The 17,441-nt window shown below is 36.0% G+C and overlaps 1 protein-coding gene across 1 annotated transcript; it reads left to right on the plus strand.

Moving 5' to 3' along the window:
- The first annotated feature begins 1,205 nt into the window (after positions 1 to 1,205).
- On the plus strand, positions 1,206 to 16,867 carry abhd18 (abhydrolase domain containing 18). Its single transcript, XM_059346266.1, has 14 exons — positions 1,206 to 1,336; positions 4,097 to 4,203; positions 5,253 to 5,337; positions 5,430 to 5,530; positions 6,293 to 6,368; positions 7,024 to 7,108; positions 7,604 to 7,631; positions 8,995 to 9,133; positions 9,764 to 9,853; positions 10,831 to 10,932; positions 11,289 to 11,524; positions 12,119 to 12,255; positions 14,313 to 14,475; positions 16,617 to 16,867. The coding sequence occupies exons 2-14, from the start codon at positions 4,112 to 4,114 to the stop codon at positions 16,672 to 16,674; spliced, it is 1,392 nt and encodes a 463-aa protein (XP_059202249.1). The 5' UTR covers positions 1,206 to 1,336; positions 4,097 to 4,111; the 3' UTR covers positions 16,675 to 16,867.
- The last annotated feature ends 574 nt before the right edge of the window (positions 16,868 to 17,441 follow it).

Here is a 17,441-nt window from a genome sequence, read left to right on the forward strand (position 1 = left end):
CCATAAAGCTATAGGTGAACTATATACATTATATAATATGTATATATATATATATATATATATATATATATTATTTGTATAAAGCATTCAAAGAAAAAATAGAAATCATCCCCACTTTTAAAACACCCCTGTATGTTTAAAAGTAATGACCATGAAGCTCACAAATTAAAAAAAATATTTTATTAGACTTCTATTAAAAATAAAAAAGTACATTTACATAGCTAGACTAGATATGTATTTGTATGTATGTATGTACAGATATCCATAATTCAATCCCTCCCAAGGGAATGCAAATTCAGCATCCTAAGCATTGTCATTCTGCAATTTCTTCAGAAAGAATCAAATATTCAGCTCATTAAGGATATTCCGGCTTAGTCTATATTTTTGAATGACAAGGGGGGTTAACGTGTATCAATGCCAAACAAAAATTAACCTTATGCATCTCAGAACCTTTTAGGTATTACTAGGATTATGCATAATATGCACACACACTGGAAATGCAACAAGTAAAATTATTTTTAATTTTTAATTATTAAATTCATATCAATTGCAGACATTTGTTTAATTAGGGTGGAGTTTCTGTCCATCTGATGAGCCGAATATTTGTTTTTTGGCTATTGAGTATATAAATATAAATATATATATATATAGATATATAGATATATATAGATATATGTATATGTGTATATATATATATATATATATATATATGTGTGTATATGTGTGTATATATATATATATATATGTGTGTATATGTGTGTATATATATATATATATGTGTATATGTGTGTATATATATATATATATATATATATATGTGTATATATATATATTTCTGGCATTCAGGGAATTATATCTATGGATTAAAAACCTGATTATATATATGTGTATATGTATATATATATATATATATACATATAGGAACCTGAGAATATTTATTGAAACATGAGAATACATATATATTGAAACCTGTGAATATAGAAAACTTGAGAATATATACTAAAAGTCTGAGAATATATTTAGAAACATGAGAATATATATTGAAACATGAGAATAGATATTAAAAGTCTGATGATATATATAGAAACCTGATAATATATATTAATGTCTGATAATAAATATTAAAGTCTTGACAGCTGTCGGATGTTCAGTCTTCCCGCCCTAGAAGGGGGCGTGGCCCTGGTGACGTATTGCCGGTGTGACGTCACCAGTGGGTTCAAACATGCTCCAGTGTCTCCCTCTATTCGCCCTTTGAGGACATTAGCTCAAAGCTAACAGCTAAAACAGTGCTAACTGACCCACCAGCGGGACAACAACCGTCCGTGTACCGTCTCAGGTAGTGTGACCTTCCCTTACTGTCTGTGTCGGCTGTCTGTCGGCCCCGTTCACTGCCCAGCTGCCTGTTTTCTACCGCTACCGGTCTGAAACCATCAGTGAGCAGCAGCAGCTCACGTAGCTTAGTTGAACTTTGGACAGCGTGCTGGGAATAGTTTTATTTCCCAGTCTCACACCAGATGGTTGCTAGCTACTAAGTCACTGGTTTTCATTCTGCTACACAGCAACTGAAAATAACCGACATGACGTTAGTTAACGATTCTCTTATGAAAGTCACGTGTTCTAACGTTTTATAATGTTTACTCTTTTACGTAAAGCGTGGTCCATTTCCTTAGTCATTGTTGACATTGTTGCCTGTTGTAGCTTTATGTACTGTAACGCAGTGGTGGTTCTACACAGGGGCCTAGAGGGGCCCCTGCCCCTGTGAAGAAGCCCTCGGCCCCTGCTGTGGCCCCTGTGTCAAATTAATAATAAAATGATCAATTTATAACGATGAACGACCGAACAATTTTTACCTATTTTTTGTTCAAACAATATCTCATCGTACACAAAAGGAGCCCAGCATGTGTACATTGTATAATAGTTTAATTGTGCAATAAAAGCTTGTGTATATATAAAAAAGATAATTCTCACTGTACTGCACTTTCAAAATAAAACAAAGTAATTGTGCACAAAAATAGTTATTATTGTTGGTAAGTCTCATTGTTTCAATCAATATATTTGTATCTTCCAAATATACTTAAATGAGATTTTTAAATAAGCTAAAATAAAGGGTTTGAATGCTTAAATATAATCTTTACTGTTTTTTAATGTGCCCCTCTGATTAAACACTGGCCCCTGCTTGGCCCCCACAGTAAAACTGGTCTAGAACCGCCACTGATGTACTGTAACGCTTATGTCAACTTTAAAAAATGACATAAGTAGGAGGACCTAATAGAAATAATTTGGGGCAAAGAATACGTTTAGAGGTACTGTTTTATTTATTTTTTATTTAACCTTTATTTAACCAGGGAATATCCCATTGAGATGAAGAACCTCTTTTTCTTTAAGGGAGCCCTGGCCAAGAGGCAGCAAACACAGAATACAGTTACATATTTACATAACATACAGACCTTAAACACGTCATGAGAAACAAGTGCATGTTGTGGAATTGGCCTCAATAACTCTTAGTTTGGATTTAAAAGTGCTCAAAGAAACAAATTCAGTTAATTTCCATTCTTTCTGGTGCATATTCCAGCATAAGGTGCAGAGTAAACAAATGCCCTTTTACCCAACTCTGTAGAGCAAAAAGGGACAGAAAGCAACAATTGATCTTGTGAACGAAGAGAATAAGATCCTGCATTTCTCACAGTAATTAAGCTGCAAATGTACGAAGGCAGCAGTCCCAATATTGCCTTATAAATGAAAGTATACCAGTGACTAGCCCTTGGAGTGGCCAGAGCAGGCCATCCTACCCGAGAGTATAATTCACAATGGTGAGTAGACATCTTACAGTTAGTAATGAACCTCAAAGAAGCTGATAAACAGTATCAATCATTCTAAGACATTTACCAGCAGCATTCAGGTACAAAAGATCTCCGTAATCCAACACAGATGAAAACGTTGCAGTGACGAGAGGTTTTTTACATTAAAAGAAAAACACAACTTATTTCGAAAATAAAAACCCAATTTCAGCCTCAGCTTCTTCACAAGATTTTCTATTGTTCTATATTCTATCTGTTAACATGCAGGATCACATTGCTAGCAAAATACTAGGAATTAGCCTAAGTTTCCATAAGTTTGGTGCAGTGCTCCAAATAAAATGCATGGCTCATCCAGCATTTAAAAATAAAAAATGTTTTCATTCATTCGACAGGCAGAAGCACATACAGTGAGAAATAAGGACTTTTTCTTTTTCCAAAAACAACAACAACCCCTTATCCCCTCCTCCCCCCTCCCAGTCCTACATGGTCTTGTTACAAAAGTGAGAAATAATACACATCCTTCCTTTTTATCGTAAGCAGATAAACAAATAAATGAGTACATAGAAAACAACAACATGCAGCGAAGTAGCATTGTCCATGGGTTGAAATCAGGCAGAGAAAGAAATGAAATATGGAGAGAGGTTAGTTTCCAGAGGTGAGCATTTCATTTATCCTGTAGTGTCTTCAATGTAGCTATGTAACTAATCATACAGCCCCAAACAGAAACACATTTTTCAGATGTTCCCCTCAGATTAATTTTAATTTCGAGCAAATGTATTGGAGAACAATGAGGGTACTGAAGTACATGAAGTACAGACGTGACAGGGCGTCAATGTGTTGTCAGGTGAAAATGAGTTGTTGATGTTTATGCGTTTTTTTTCATGTTATAAAGTCTATATTTATGAATGACAAGGTTGAATGACGAGGGGGTTAACATGTGTCAATGTCAAGCAAAAATGAACATTGTGCATCTCAGAACCTTTTAGGTATTACTATTATTATTATGCATAATATGGACATACACACTCGAAATGCAACAAGTAAAATTGTTAAATTCATATGAATTGCAGACATATTTTTAATTAAGGTGGAGTTTCTGTCCATCTGATGAGCTGAATATTTTTTTTTTTTTTTATAAAACCATTTTTTGGCTAGCCACTTGTTTGCTTCAGGTTTTGTTGGCATGTGGTGAACACCTGGCACCAAGAGCATGCAGCAGTGTGACGTCTCCAGCCTGCATGCTACAGTAGATAAAGTATATTTTGTACTCTGATGGACGTGTCATTTCCTCTCTGTAGATGTAGTGCTGGTCCATGGGTGTGAGCCGACTGGATGTATTTTACAGAAGGCTGCTCCTCACCAAACTCTTCATTGGGGGATGGGGGAAGCCTGAAGACCTCAAGAGGTAAGGAAAAAAAACTAAGCACAACAAAATACAATCAGACAACAATACATTGTGGGGATTTGGTCACTGTAAGACATGTGAAGCTGAGAGAGAGAGATGCACTTCCTCCTTGGATGTAAGACCTCTGACTCAAAAGAAAGGAGTGAGTGAGAGTGTGTCTGTGTCAAAAGAAAGTTTTAAATGATTTAAAATTAATTTTTATAAATGTGCATTTGAAACTAAAATTAAGACCCACACACAAACTGATATTCTGGGGACAATGCAGCCTAGCTCCATGGTTAAGCCAAGTTGGGATGTCTTCCTTCAGCCTGGTCTCCAATATTCCAATGATGCAGCTATCCGTCCAGTGGTTCATATTTCAGTCTCTTGTCGCCAAGCTTGTGGACGAGAGAGTAGGCGTTTCCAAGAAAGAGGGTGTGTTCAGGGTTTGGTTGCCAAAGTATAATCCCTTTTTCTGTAAAACTAAAATATGAAAAACCGGAAACAGTGCCCCCTTTTCCTTTTTTTTTCGTTTTAAAACAAAAAACAGATTTTGCTCACAATCAAAAAACAAAATGAAATAACGGCCGAATTTTGTTTTTTGCAAATTCCTTTTTTCATTTTTTTGTTTCTCATTTATTAATATGTCGGCAGACTGACCGGAAGAGGGAAAATAAAAGTCCCGTCAAAATAAAAGTACCATGCTAACTTATTATCAAGCATAATAAGTGCATAAGTAAGTGCATTGAGCAAGATGCACATTAGAAGAGGTAACAGTTGCTGTTGACACTTTTCTAAGACAGAAGACTAAAGACAGATTTTCTCTGAGTTTATGTCCAGAATCTGGAAACAAGCCCACTTTAGTAATCAGACAGACAAATCAGAAGTGAGGCGACATGATAAATTAAATTATTTTTTGTAATGTTGAAATTAAAATGATGTTGCTTTATACATCAAGATCAAAGTAGGTTTGTGGTCGCGTAGTCGGGCCATCTCACATGATGTTGTGAAATCACAAAGATCCTCACTGATGCTGAACTGAAACGTTCTCCCCTGTTTGTTCTTTGCAGAATCTTTGAGTTCCGTAAGATCATTGGAGACAGAGAGAGGTGCAGGTCTCTGGTTCCTGAAGACTATCCAGTTTACATAAACAAGGTACTCCATCTGTTCTCTCTTCATTGCCCACTAGTATGATTATGTTTTTGTATTGTCACAGTGTGTCTGTGTGTTGGTGCCTTTGTATCCAGACAGAGGACCATACTGACTGTCAGATCCACGATGGCTTCTTCATGTCTCCTCTGGAGCACTTTGTTCCTGGAATCCTGCCACCCGAGGCTGTCAAAGCCAGGTACGGAGCAAGATGTTGTCCTCTACTTCTAGAGTAAAATCCTCACTGGACGGTTTTAGAAGCGTTTTTAGAAGCGTTTTAGAAGTGTTCTAGAAGTGTTCTAGAAGTGTTTTAGAAGTGTTTTAGATGTGTTTTTTTAGAAGCGTTTTAAATGCATTTTTAGTAGCGTTTTAGAAGCGTTTTTAGAAGTGTTTTTGTTGCGTTTTAGAAGCGTTTTAGTAGTGTTTTAGTTGTGTTTTAGAAGTGTTTTAGAAGCGTTTTAGAAGCGTTTTAGAAGCGTTTTTAGATGCGTTTTAGAAGTGTTTAAGAAGCGTTTTTAGAAGTGTTTTAGATGCATTTTTAGTAGTGTTTTAGAAGCGTTTTTAGAAGTGTTTTTGTTGCGTTTTAGAAGCGTTTTAGTAGTGTTTTAGTTGTGTTTTAGAAGTGTTTTAGAAGCGTTTTAGAAGCGTTTTAGATGCGTTTTAGAAGCGTTTTTAGATGCGTTTTAGAAGTGTTTAAGAAGCGTTTTTAGAAGTGTTTTAGATGCATTTCACAAGTGTTTTGGACGCTGATAGATGTGTTTTAGAAGCGTTTAGACGTGTTTTAGAGGTGTAAGTCTTCTGATGTATAGGGAGCATAAATCAGTAATTTCAGTACATTCAGTCAGCCTGCTGAAGGCAGTTCAGCCAGCCGCTGTCCGCTCTAGCTGCTGTTTATGTTGACTTGTTTATATTCTACTGTTTGTCTGCTGTGTTATCCATGTGAGACTCTCTGTTGTTTCAGGTTCCAGTTTATAGTCCCTAAGAAGTGGCAGAAGAACAATCCAGTATGCATCCATCTGGCAGGAACCGGAGACCATGTAAGGTTCTAACGCTTTTCACCTCAACATAACTTAATAATCATTTTTGCATTGAAAAACATTAAAATTGTAATGGGGTGATTAGAATTAAATGGTATAAAAATTCATGATACGATTTTAGTGACCAACATTATGATGGGTTTTCGAGTGATGTACCAATGAAGCCTCATGAACCATTTTCTTTATTTTCTGACTCCACTAGATGGAGCTCTCTGTTCAACAAAGGGCTGAAAACACACTTGTTCACCATTGCTAGAGGTTTTTTAATAAACCAAGGGCGCCATCTAGTGGTCTCAGAACATAAAGCAAATGGTTCATGAGGCTTCATTGGTACATTACTAGTTATTACAGTATTCTTAAAATGTGATTTATTTATTTTTTATTATTATTATTATTATTTATTTTTTATATTTTTAAGGACTAATATTATACCAATTCCAATATTTCTGGAAAACGGTTTTCTTCAAGAATTTAAAGTTAGATGCTGTAAGTTATTTTGATATGAAAATGTTAATTTTAGGTTGAAAGCACTCCTTTAACAACTTGTAGATTGATGAATAGACTATTGTGATCTTAACTTGATGTGTGTGTGTGTGTGTGTGTGTGTGTGTGTGTGTGTGTGTGTGTGTGTGTGTGTGTGTGTGTGTGTGTGCAGTTCTTCTGGCGGCGGCGGACCCTGATGGCCAGGCCGATGGTCAAAGAGGCAGGAATGGCTTCACTGCTTCTGGAGAACCCGTATTATATCCTTCCATTGTCTTCTCACATCTTCTTCTCTCATCTATTTTTTTTGTTAATTTCCCTTGAAAATAGACAATTCTTGTGTACATCGCAAAAAAGGTGTGTCTAAAAAACAGATAAAAACACTAAATCTGAGGGAAATGATCTTGCTGCATGGACAGATAATTTCACTTGACAAGATTTCTTAAATAAAGATTATTAAATCTAGAAATAAGCATGTTGAACACTTAAAATAAGAAATTAACACTTAAAACAAGATAAATGATCTAACACTTCTAAATGTGAAGTTGTTTTTTTTTATCTTGGTAAGAAACAAATAATCATCAGGTCACTCTGCTCGGGCCAGTTCATCGCTGCTGGCAGCTTTAATTTATCTTGATTCTATTCTGACCAACATCTCAATTCCTTCCTCTGGTCATATCTTTGTGTGTTTTTGTTATCTTAATCTGATATATGCTGTTTCTATTCTGTTTTCTTTTCCTTGACTGACCTTTTACATGGCTATCGTAAACCCAAAGACCAACTGTAAGTTAACTCCCATTGACACACTAGTGACTTGGTTTATTCATTGCCTAAGTGGCAGTTGGCTGGGTTTTAAATTCTAGACAGGAGTGGATAAAAGCAAGCTTTCAGTTTAAAAATCTAAATCAAAATGAGAAAAAAAAATGTTTAAAGATATACATCCACCCCCAGTAGGCTTTAAAGAGCCCAGAGTCACAATAAAAAGTGTCCTCCTAAAGCATAAAGCTGGGCGTACACTGTATGATGTAAACCTCTTTCTGACCCGACTTTTAAGCTGCATGAATTATTTTAGATCATTGCACAGAGTAACAAGTACTAGGACAACGAAATTAGCCATCAACCCGTCCAAACATATACATACATACATAGTACATACATACAATATGACAAAGGGGTGGACAGGAGAGGGAGACAGGGATGAAAGAAAAGAAATGCAGCATAACGTGAGGAGAGGAGAGGAAAAAAAAATAAAAACCTCAGCAACATAAGAACATACTCAATACACTCACCAAATTGATAAATGCTGAGCCTTGCGTAGAAATGATCGTACGCCCACTTGGCGCTCACTTTCTGCCGTACGTTTGTTTGATAAATGAGGGCCGCAGTGAGCACGTAAATTGTTTCAAATTCAGTTAGTTTTAATTAGTTTTTAGAGTGAGTTTGCAGTGTTTCCTCTACATGTATTCTTGCACCGGCAACACGTTTGTGCAAGTGCACTTCAGATTACCATAATAACTAAACGGTTTACACTAGCGGAAAAAGTCCAATGTTTTCTGAAAGCTGAGAAATTGCTCTTTACAGCCAATATGGCGTCATTGCGGTAATTTCACTCGCGCTTCTCCCGGAAGCCCACAAAGCAGGAATACACACACTCAGCGGTGGAGAAATAGAAACACTGGATCATGTATGAAAAAAGTTGACAAAGACGAAAACGAAGGACATTTTCACTATAATTTTAGTTAGTTTTGTAACAACACAATACAGTTTCAGTAAGCTATCGTTTTTTAAGAACTCCCGTTTTTATTTTTATTTTAGTTAACTAATATGTTTTTTCAATTCGCTATTTTTTGTTATTTTTCGTTAACTATAATAACCTTGAGGCGTACTTTATGCTCACTTTCGGCCATACGTTTGTTTGATAAATGAGGGCCACAGTGAGCACATAAACTGTGCTCTGTCTTTAGATCCAAGGGCAAATGATAGAATAATAAAACAACAACAACGACTCTAATATTATACACTGCATGCCCATCTTGGCAAAGCTGCAGAACATGATGATTAAATACTAAAATAGATCGTCAGTGGCCTTGTACTTTGAAGCTAAGATTAATTCAGTGTTAACAGAGATTATTTGTGTTTATTTAAGGCGGTCCTGTCTAAAGAACGTGTCGGATCTGTTTGTGATGGGAGGAGCGTTGATCCTGGAGTCAACAGTCCTTCTGCGGTGGCTGGAGAGAGAAGGTTACTGGCCTCTAGGGATGACTGGCATCTCCATGGGAGGATATGTGAGTCACCATTACATTACATGTCATTTATCTGACGCTTTTGTCCAAAGCGACTAACAATAAGTGCATTCAACCTGATGGTACTAGACTTAAACCACAGGAATCAAGTAAGTACAGAACTTTAAGAACCAACTGTAATCGCTACAGGAGTGCCATGTTAAAGAAGAAAAGAAGAGAAAACCATTTCTCCACATTTTGTTTCTTTTTACTTTGATTTCCTTTTATCAAACCCATATGTTCTACTATTATTAAACGGTATAACATGCTTCTCATCCCATCATCACCAACACCTTCATTTACATGTTAAAGTAAATGTCCATTCATCTACCTGCACTGCTGCTTTACTGTACATTCTTTACTGTATATATTTCTATAACATATTCATTTACTGTATATATCCTATAGCATATTCAATTCATACCTGCACTATATTTATATTTAATACACTCTGTCCATATGTAAATACCCTTGCACTTTACTAATCTGCACTTCTGGTTAGATGCTAAACTGCATTTCGTTGTCCTAGTACTTGTACTCTGTTCAATGACAATAAAGTATAAGTACAACATACAAGTAAAAGTTGGTATCAAAACCAAAAAAATAAGAACTCTTATGTGTCTTTGTGTCCAGATGGCGTCCCTGGCAGTGACCAACTGGCCGAAGCCCATCCCTCTGATTCCCTGTCTGTCCTGGTCCACCGCCTCTAGTGTCTTCACCACGGTAACGCTCTCTCAGCCTGAAATAGATTATTGAAAAGCAGTGATGTACCAATGAAGCCTCGTGAACTATTTGCTTTATTTTCTTAGCACACCAGATGGCACTGTTGGTTCATTAAAAAAGGCTCTAGTAATGGTAATCAAGTGTGTTTTCAGCCCTTTGTTGATCAGAGATCACATCATTACAAATTTTACACCAAATGGCCACTAGGTGGCTCTTTTTGTTGTTGTTTTTTGCAAAATTTTAAAGTACACAAAACCTATCTTTTGTTAGACCTCCAAGGCTCACAGTCCGATCTGCATGACATTTAGCAGTTTGGAATCATGTTGAAATGTTATTAAAATGATTGTGATAATAAAAAAAATGCACAAGTTATAGTAGAACAACTTTCTGTATGTTTTTTTACAAAATGTAAAAATAATGTACATAGTCTCCATGACGTCACCAATAGGTTTCTGAATAGCGCAAATGAAGCCTAAAGTGGGCGGTTTCCACAGTCGCCGCCTTGGTCAAAACTGACTCCTCCCAACTCTGGATAAGCCCCCACCAAAAAAAAAAAAAAAAAATTAATTACATATTGTACCAAAGTGAGTTGTCACGATACTAAAATTTTCTACTCGATACAGATACCCAGGAAAATATTCGATACTCCATACCATTTTCGATACCACAAGGATAAAACAAAGACCCCAAAATTGAACAGAAATATTTTAATTAACAAGAAAAATGCAACATATAAAAATGAACAGAACCACAGGTTAAATATTTATAATAAAAAACAGTTGTGCAAAAAGAAACTGCAACTATGATAACAAGCTTCAGATACTCGATACTTTTGAGAATGGGTATCGTATCCAGATACAACGTTTTAGTATCAATACTTTTTTGAGTATCGATACTTTTGACAACCCTAGTAGGGTGCAACTTTGAGTACCTTTTAAAAGCGCTATAAGAATTGAATGTATTATTATTATTATTAGGGTGTGCTGAGTAAAGCGGTGAACTGGACAGAGCTGGAGAAGCAGTATGCCATCAACTCAGTGTACGAAGAGGAAATCATGAAGCTGTTGGACTACTGCGGGGTACGTTCTCCTTCATTATTATATTATTATATATACATATATATATGAAGATGTCTGGAAGTTGTAAATGATGTTTGAACTTCTCAGAAGAACCAGAGCAGAACAGAAGGTTACAGTTTAATACTGATATTAAAAATGCTAATGAGTTAGTATAAATGTGGAAACTATTTGAGTAATAAGTTGATTAGTCACATGAGACTGAATCTGTGATGAATATAATTATTACATATAAACTAAAAGGTGAACATTTGCTTTCTGCAGGAGAAGTACCCCCCCCTTACCAAACACATCCAAACACACAAGCATTAATAAGAACACTGTATCTGTCTTCTGGTCTGTGTGTCTACATTTATCAGGCTGATTCCTTCAAAGTGGGTCGAGAATTTGCAAAGAGCGTGGACTCTTTAGAGCATCTGTTGGGCCTGTCCGGAGATGACAGAGTGTCAGCGGGTCAGAGCTCTAAAGCTGGAAGGGAAACTGAGGCTGGACCAGGCCTGTTTTTTGATGGAGGCCCTGAAGGGGGCAGGGCAAGAGTAGACCAGTTGTTATCTTCAGTGAGCAGCAGTGGGATGAGCTTGGACACTTTTCCACAGTAAGTTATTGTGAATGAAAGTAGCCAAATGGATTATTTTCACTATTTTTAAGGAAAGGCTTCGAATATGGTGTTTGTCTTTTATAATATCCACTTTTAATCAAAGTGCATTTGTGGCTTTCCATTTTGTTTTGTTTTATGAGAATGTTCTACATTGCTTCAACTGGCACAATACAATGGAGACATACTGTTTTACTTCAGTATGAATTGGTATGGTTAATATATACAAATACTAATAGGTAGTGATGTGCCAGTGAAGCCTCATGAACCATTTCCTTTATTTTCTGAGGCCACCAGATGGCGCACTTACTTATATTGATCAAAATAATCCTGATTATCATTTTGGCCATAATCGTGCAGCCCTACTAGAAGTTACATTCAACAGGCACCGGCCCCAATGTCCACACATCATTGAAGAAGTGTTTCAGTCAGGCGTCCTGGTAGCTCACGGGCCTCACGGGGCCCCGGTTCAACTTGGGGCCCTTTCTTGCATTTTCTTGCATCGCTGCTCAGGGGCTCGTTAAAGTCCTGAATATAAATAATGGACGGAGTCACCGTGACGTCGTTTCTTTCTTTCTTTCTTTCTTTCTGTAGAAGCCTTCATCCGAACAACACGGTGCAAGAGAAGAAGAATAATTCAGCCAAATGCCATCGGCCATCTTTACATAACGAGTCTATCAGCTTCATGAAGGGAGTGATGGACGAATGTACACACATGGCCAACTTCTCTGGTAAGTTGTGGTGCAGACAGACAGACAGACAGACAGACAGACAGACAGACAGACAGACAGACAGGTTTACAGGCAATGTTTAAAACAAGTACCATAACATAAATACTGTATAAAAACAGCAAAGTGCTCTTGTTTTTAGTGTTTTATGGTTTGCTTTTATTTATTGTTTTTTAAATAGTTTTTTTTTAAAAAGCAATTAATCTATTTATTTTAGTGTTTATTCCTGTTTTATTTATTTTATTGTCTCTTGCTCTGTTTGTTTATGTACAGCACTTTGTTGCGGCTGTGGTTGTTTTAAAGTGCTTTACAAATAAAGTTGAGTTGAGATGAGCAGTAGCTTTTTTTTTTTTTTTCTTTTTTTTTAATCAAAACTCCATAAAGTGCTTGAATAAAAATAGCCTATAAAATAAAATAGACCAATCTTTTTCCCAAATAAATATATTTATGTGAGAAAAGAATTACAAACATTATAAAATAACTAAATATGACAAATCCTAGTAAGGGCAGCATTTATATATAAAGGAGAAAAAATTGAACTACATCGTTTTATGCAATATGGTTTAATTCCATATCACATTTAAAAGTATATTGATATATCGGCCAGCCGTAGGCCAGAGAGACAGAAGCCTCAGACTGCGTTTCTGCAGAAGTCCCACAGGTTTTTGGCTGCAGGTTTGACATTTAACAATATTTGTTATTAACAATATAATAACAAATAATAGCCTGGTTCATTACATACTGTCTATGCACTTTATGTGTTTTTTATGCACACTGTTCATTGCACCTTATTTGTTTCATAGCACCAACATTTTTATACTGTATATTCATATTTATTCTGCACTGGAATTACATACTCCTTCTTTAGACACTTTATATTTTATTGTATTTTTATATTTTATTGCTTGAAGTATGCCTAGGTTGTTCTTTTTATTTAATTGTCATTGTCTCTGTGTGTAATGCTGCTGCTACACTGTAATTTCCCAGCTTGGGATAAATAAAGTATATCTATCGATCTATCGATCTATCTATCTATCTATCTATCATTTGTAGCCAATATGTGATTCACACACCAGTGGTGCTCCATATTTGGATCAATATCACTATAAAGTGCCTTTTGGTGTCCTCATCAGAATTGCCCAGTCATCATGAAAATGGAGCAAAATAATGAAACTCTGAGGTCTTATTATAAATGGCCAAACATTTACACACACATCAGTACAATGAAAAGTCTCCTAATATGTGTTTCCTTCATTTTATACTTATATAAAATACTTTTTTTTTTCCATTGGATGTACATGATTTCAGCAGCATGTCCTACACACTGCTCCGCCTACTACGGTGTGTGTAATTAGTGGTTAAACGATACTAATTCAGAAAAAACAATTACATGTTTATATTGTCTGCAACAAGTTATTTGATAAAATGAGTAATTTTGATCATATATATTTTATGTTTCATGTGTCCCTGAAATGTCAGTCCACCCTGTCATTATGGGGACACTGGCCCTTTAAGAAACCCTCTGGCGCTCTCAGTGACACTTTTCCATCAATTTGTTTTTCTTTAATGGAGAATGAAACAGTGGCTAGTTGCAAAATAAGTATTTACGCTTATATTTAGTAATTTTCATCACAATATGTGTGTAGCTGAATGTTGTCCAGCTTAACATGTCCACCCTGTCATAGTGAAATATCAGGTAATATAAAAACCTTTCTGAAATCTGAAGTATATTTTCTAAACAGTACACAGTCAACTTGCTAACTGAGTCATGTTACTAACTGAAGGTCCATCCATGTTAAATGAAATGCTAAAATTAGCCCAATATGTCCACCCTGTCATGACAGGGAGCTTGACTAACATGCATTTCTAACAGCACAACTCTACTTAATACAATAAATATGGAATTAAATGGAAAATCTGAACTTTTTTTGGGGGGGGGGGAAATGGGGAAGTCTCAAAGGCACCTTATGTTGATATAGACTCTTTTAGTTTCATGTGTGATGGATCCCTGTGGCCGCATATATACAGAGAAATGATCCCTGTCCTTCCTTCTGTCCTAGTCCCCGTAGACACCAGTCTCATTGTGGTGGTCCAGGCCAAAGAGGACGCCTACATCCCTCGTACCGGGGTCCTCAGTCTGCAGGAGATCTGGCCGGGATGTGAAGTCCGATTTCTGAACGGAGGACACATCAGTGCATACCTGTTCAAACAGAACACCTTCAGGTAAACTACTGACTCAGAGGACTTCTAAAGATTTGTGTTGTCAGTTAGACACAAGACTTGGATCCTCGACTTTGACATCGGTGATTTGAGACACTTTGACTTTAGCCTTTTGATATCCTCCCCAAGGCCTCTTTTAACCCATTTAGGCCTAAAACGCCTCATTTTGTGTCTTTTTTTTAGTCATTTAGTGTCTTCTTGGGTCATTTTTTAGTCATTTTGTGTCTTTTTTTGTAGTCATTTTGTGTTTTTTGTGTCTTGTTTTAGTCATTTTGTGTCATTTTTGGTAATTTTTGTGTCTTTTTTTGTCATTTTGTGTCTTTTTTTGGTCATTTTGTCTTTTTGTGTCTTTTTTGGTCATTTTCTGTATTTTTGTGTCCTTTTTTTGGTCATTTTGTGTCTTTTTTTTGTAGTCATTTTGTGTTTTTTGTGTCTTGTTTTAGTCATTTTGTGTAATTTTTGGTAATTTTTGTGTCTTTTTTTTTGTCATTTTGTGTCTTTTTTTGGTCATTTTGTCTTTTTGTGTCTTTTTTGGTCATTTTCTGTATTTTTGTGTCTTTTTTTTGGTCATTTTGTGTCTTTTTTTTGGTGATGATTTGAAAGTTCTGGAAAAGTCCCATGCTTTATTGCGAGACTCCCACATGTATTCTGATTCATTTCATTGGCCAAGAGACCGAAAATAGGTGGAAAATACTACAAATACTAAAAAACGACGTATCCTCCTTCCCGGCTTTAATGGGTTAAAATGGGTTAATGGGTTAAAATGACACACATCCTAGGCAGCAGGTCATATCAGCTGTAGATAATGACCTAGGGATGTAATTTTCTATTAGTTTTGCTTTCAATCTTGCGAGACCCATTAACTAGTAACTCACTGGTTTATTTATAAGACAAAAAAACTTTAAAGTTAAGTGACTCTGAGAGGTGTTGCCTGGAGCTTCAGCTTCACCCTGCTTTTCTTCAAGGTTGTCTGATGGAAAGTCTCTGAGGTGCACACTGGAGTTTGAAATAAAGGTAAAAAATAGTTGATAAATAAAAGTAGTAGTAACATGTTGTTGTGATTTGAAGCACTCAGTGGTCAGAGCTCTGCCTTCGCTAATTAGCCTAACTTTTAGTTTATCTGCTAACGCTTTAGATTGAAGCCCACAATGTCCCACAAGAGTTGGGCCGTAATCTAAAGCAGTGTTAGTTTCAGTGTTGTAGCTCCCGAGCTAGGGCTGGAGTTGAACCTGCACCACTGTGAGAAAAAATAATCTACCTTGACATGTAGAGCGTTCACTTTCCCAGGTAAGCTGTACGTACATGTTGAATATCAGCCATAACAAAATACCAGCAAGTGACATCTTGGGTTGGTGAACTCTGTATTCTATGTAGTGATGTCCCAATGAAGCCTCATGAACCATTTGATTTATTCTCTGAGCCACTAGATGGCGCCCTTGGTTCATTGACAAAGGCTCTATCAATAGTAATCAAGTGTGTTTTCAGCCCTTTGTTGATCAGGGAGCTCCATCTAGTGGAGTCGGAAAATAAAGAAAATGGTTCATGAGGCTTCATTGGTACATCACTAGTTATTTGTCTCTGCAAGCTTGTGTATGTACAGTCAACACCATTTTACCACAATGAGTGGATAGTATGTGTTTATTAGTGATGTCCTTTTTTTGGGTAATTTTGTCTTTTTCTAATAATTTTGTGTCTTTTTTTAGTAATTTTGTGTCTTTTTTAGTAATTTTGTGTCTTTTTTGTCATTTTATGTCTTTTTAAAGTCATTTAGTGTTTTTTCAGTCATTTTGTGTCTTTTTTGTCATTTTGTGTCTTTTTTAAGTAATTTCGTTTTTTTCTGTCATTTTGTGTCTTTTTTAGTCACTTTGTGTCTTTTTATGATCATTTTCTGTCTTTTTTTTTAAGTATTTTAGGGTTTTTTTCTGTCATTTTTTCTTTTCTTTTTTTTTTTTGTAATTTTGTGTCTTTTTTTTTGGTCATTTTGATACTACCACCAGCGGCTCCCAGGTGATTTGAGTTTGAGACCCCTGATCTAGACTGTTTCACAAACTACAATATTTTTATACATTAACTTTTCTTTCCTGTGATGTATTCTTGCATTTCTTTTTCTTTAAGAACTGATTGCATGTCTGTTTTTATTCCAGACGGGCCATATACGATACCTTTGAGAGATTCTGCTTGAAGTACCCCAACCTCCACTAGCCGAGGCAGACTGGAGTCATTTCCTCCCAGTAACAGAACCACAATCAATGGACACTGGAAAAGACAATGCCTGTCCTCGGAGCAGACACCTTTTTTAATTATTACCTGTTTCTTGAAGGTGATTTAAACACTTTTGACACAAAAAAAGTATTAAAAATATTGTGGAAATGTTCACACCAGTATATGATATCAACCTTTGCACTCAGGCCTCTAACTTCACTTTTGTAAACTGGTTTCAATGGACTACTTGACTGGAAATGTTCAGCTTGAACAGTATACAATCAGTAACAACAACTAAATATGAGTATAAATAGAATTCTAATGACGCATTAGAAATATCATAAATTCCAAAAATAATAAAAAGCCATTTTATGAGATGATTTATAATTATAACAAGTGTCTTTGTTATGCACATAAAATGAAATTGGTATTAATAGTCCTTAAGATTTTCATAAATATAAACTTGTTTTTGATACCATTTGTGTCTCGCATTTTCTCTGCAGTAACAATTGAATTGATGTACATTCAGTAACTACTTCTCTGTATAATAGCTTTCACTGTTTATGGTGGAGTCTGCCATTCCCACAAGAGAATAAGTGACTTATATGATGGAACCACACGAAACAATGCAGCATGTCATTTGATCACTGTGTACTAGTGATGTGCCAATGAAGCTTCATGAACCATTTGCTTTATTTTCTGAGCCCACTAGATGGCGCCCTTGGTTTGAAAAAAAAAAAAAAAGGCTCCAGTAATGGTAATCAAGT

Source organism: Centropristis striata, chromosome 12 (assembly GCF_030273125.1).
Source record: "Centropristis striata isolate RG_2023a ecotype Rhode Island chromosome 12, C.striata_1.0, whole genome shotgun sequence".
NCBI classification, from domain to species: Eukaryota; Metazoa; Chordata; class Actinopteri; order Perciformes; family Serranidae; genus Centropristis; species Centropristis striata.

What these genes read in the sequence shown, in the direction of transcription:
- abhd18 (XM_059346266.1), top strand. Translation starts at nt 4,112, where the DNA reads ATGGGTGTGAGCCGACTGGATGTATTTTACAGAAGGCTGCTCCTCACC. An exon ending in CGTAAACCCAAAGACCAACT is followed by an intron (nt 7,632 to 8,994) that starts GTAAGTTAACTC and finishes TGTTTATTTAAG; the next exon opens with GCGGTCCTGTCTAAAGAACG. An exon ending in AGCTGTTGGACTACTGCGGG is followed by an intron (nt 10,933 to 11,288) that starts GTACGTTCTCCT and finishes TACATTTATCAG; the next exon opens with GCTGATTCCTTCAAAGTGGG.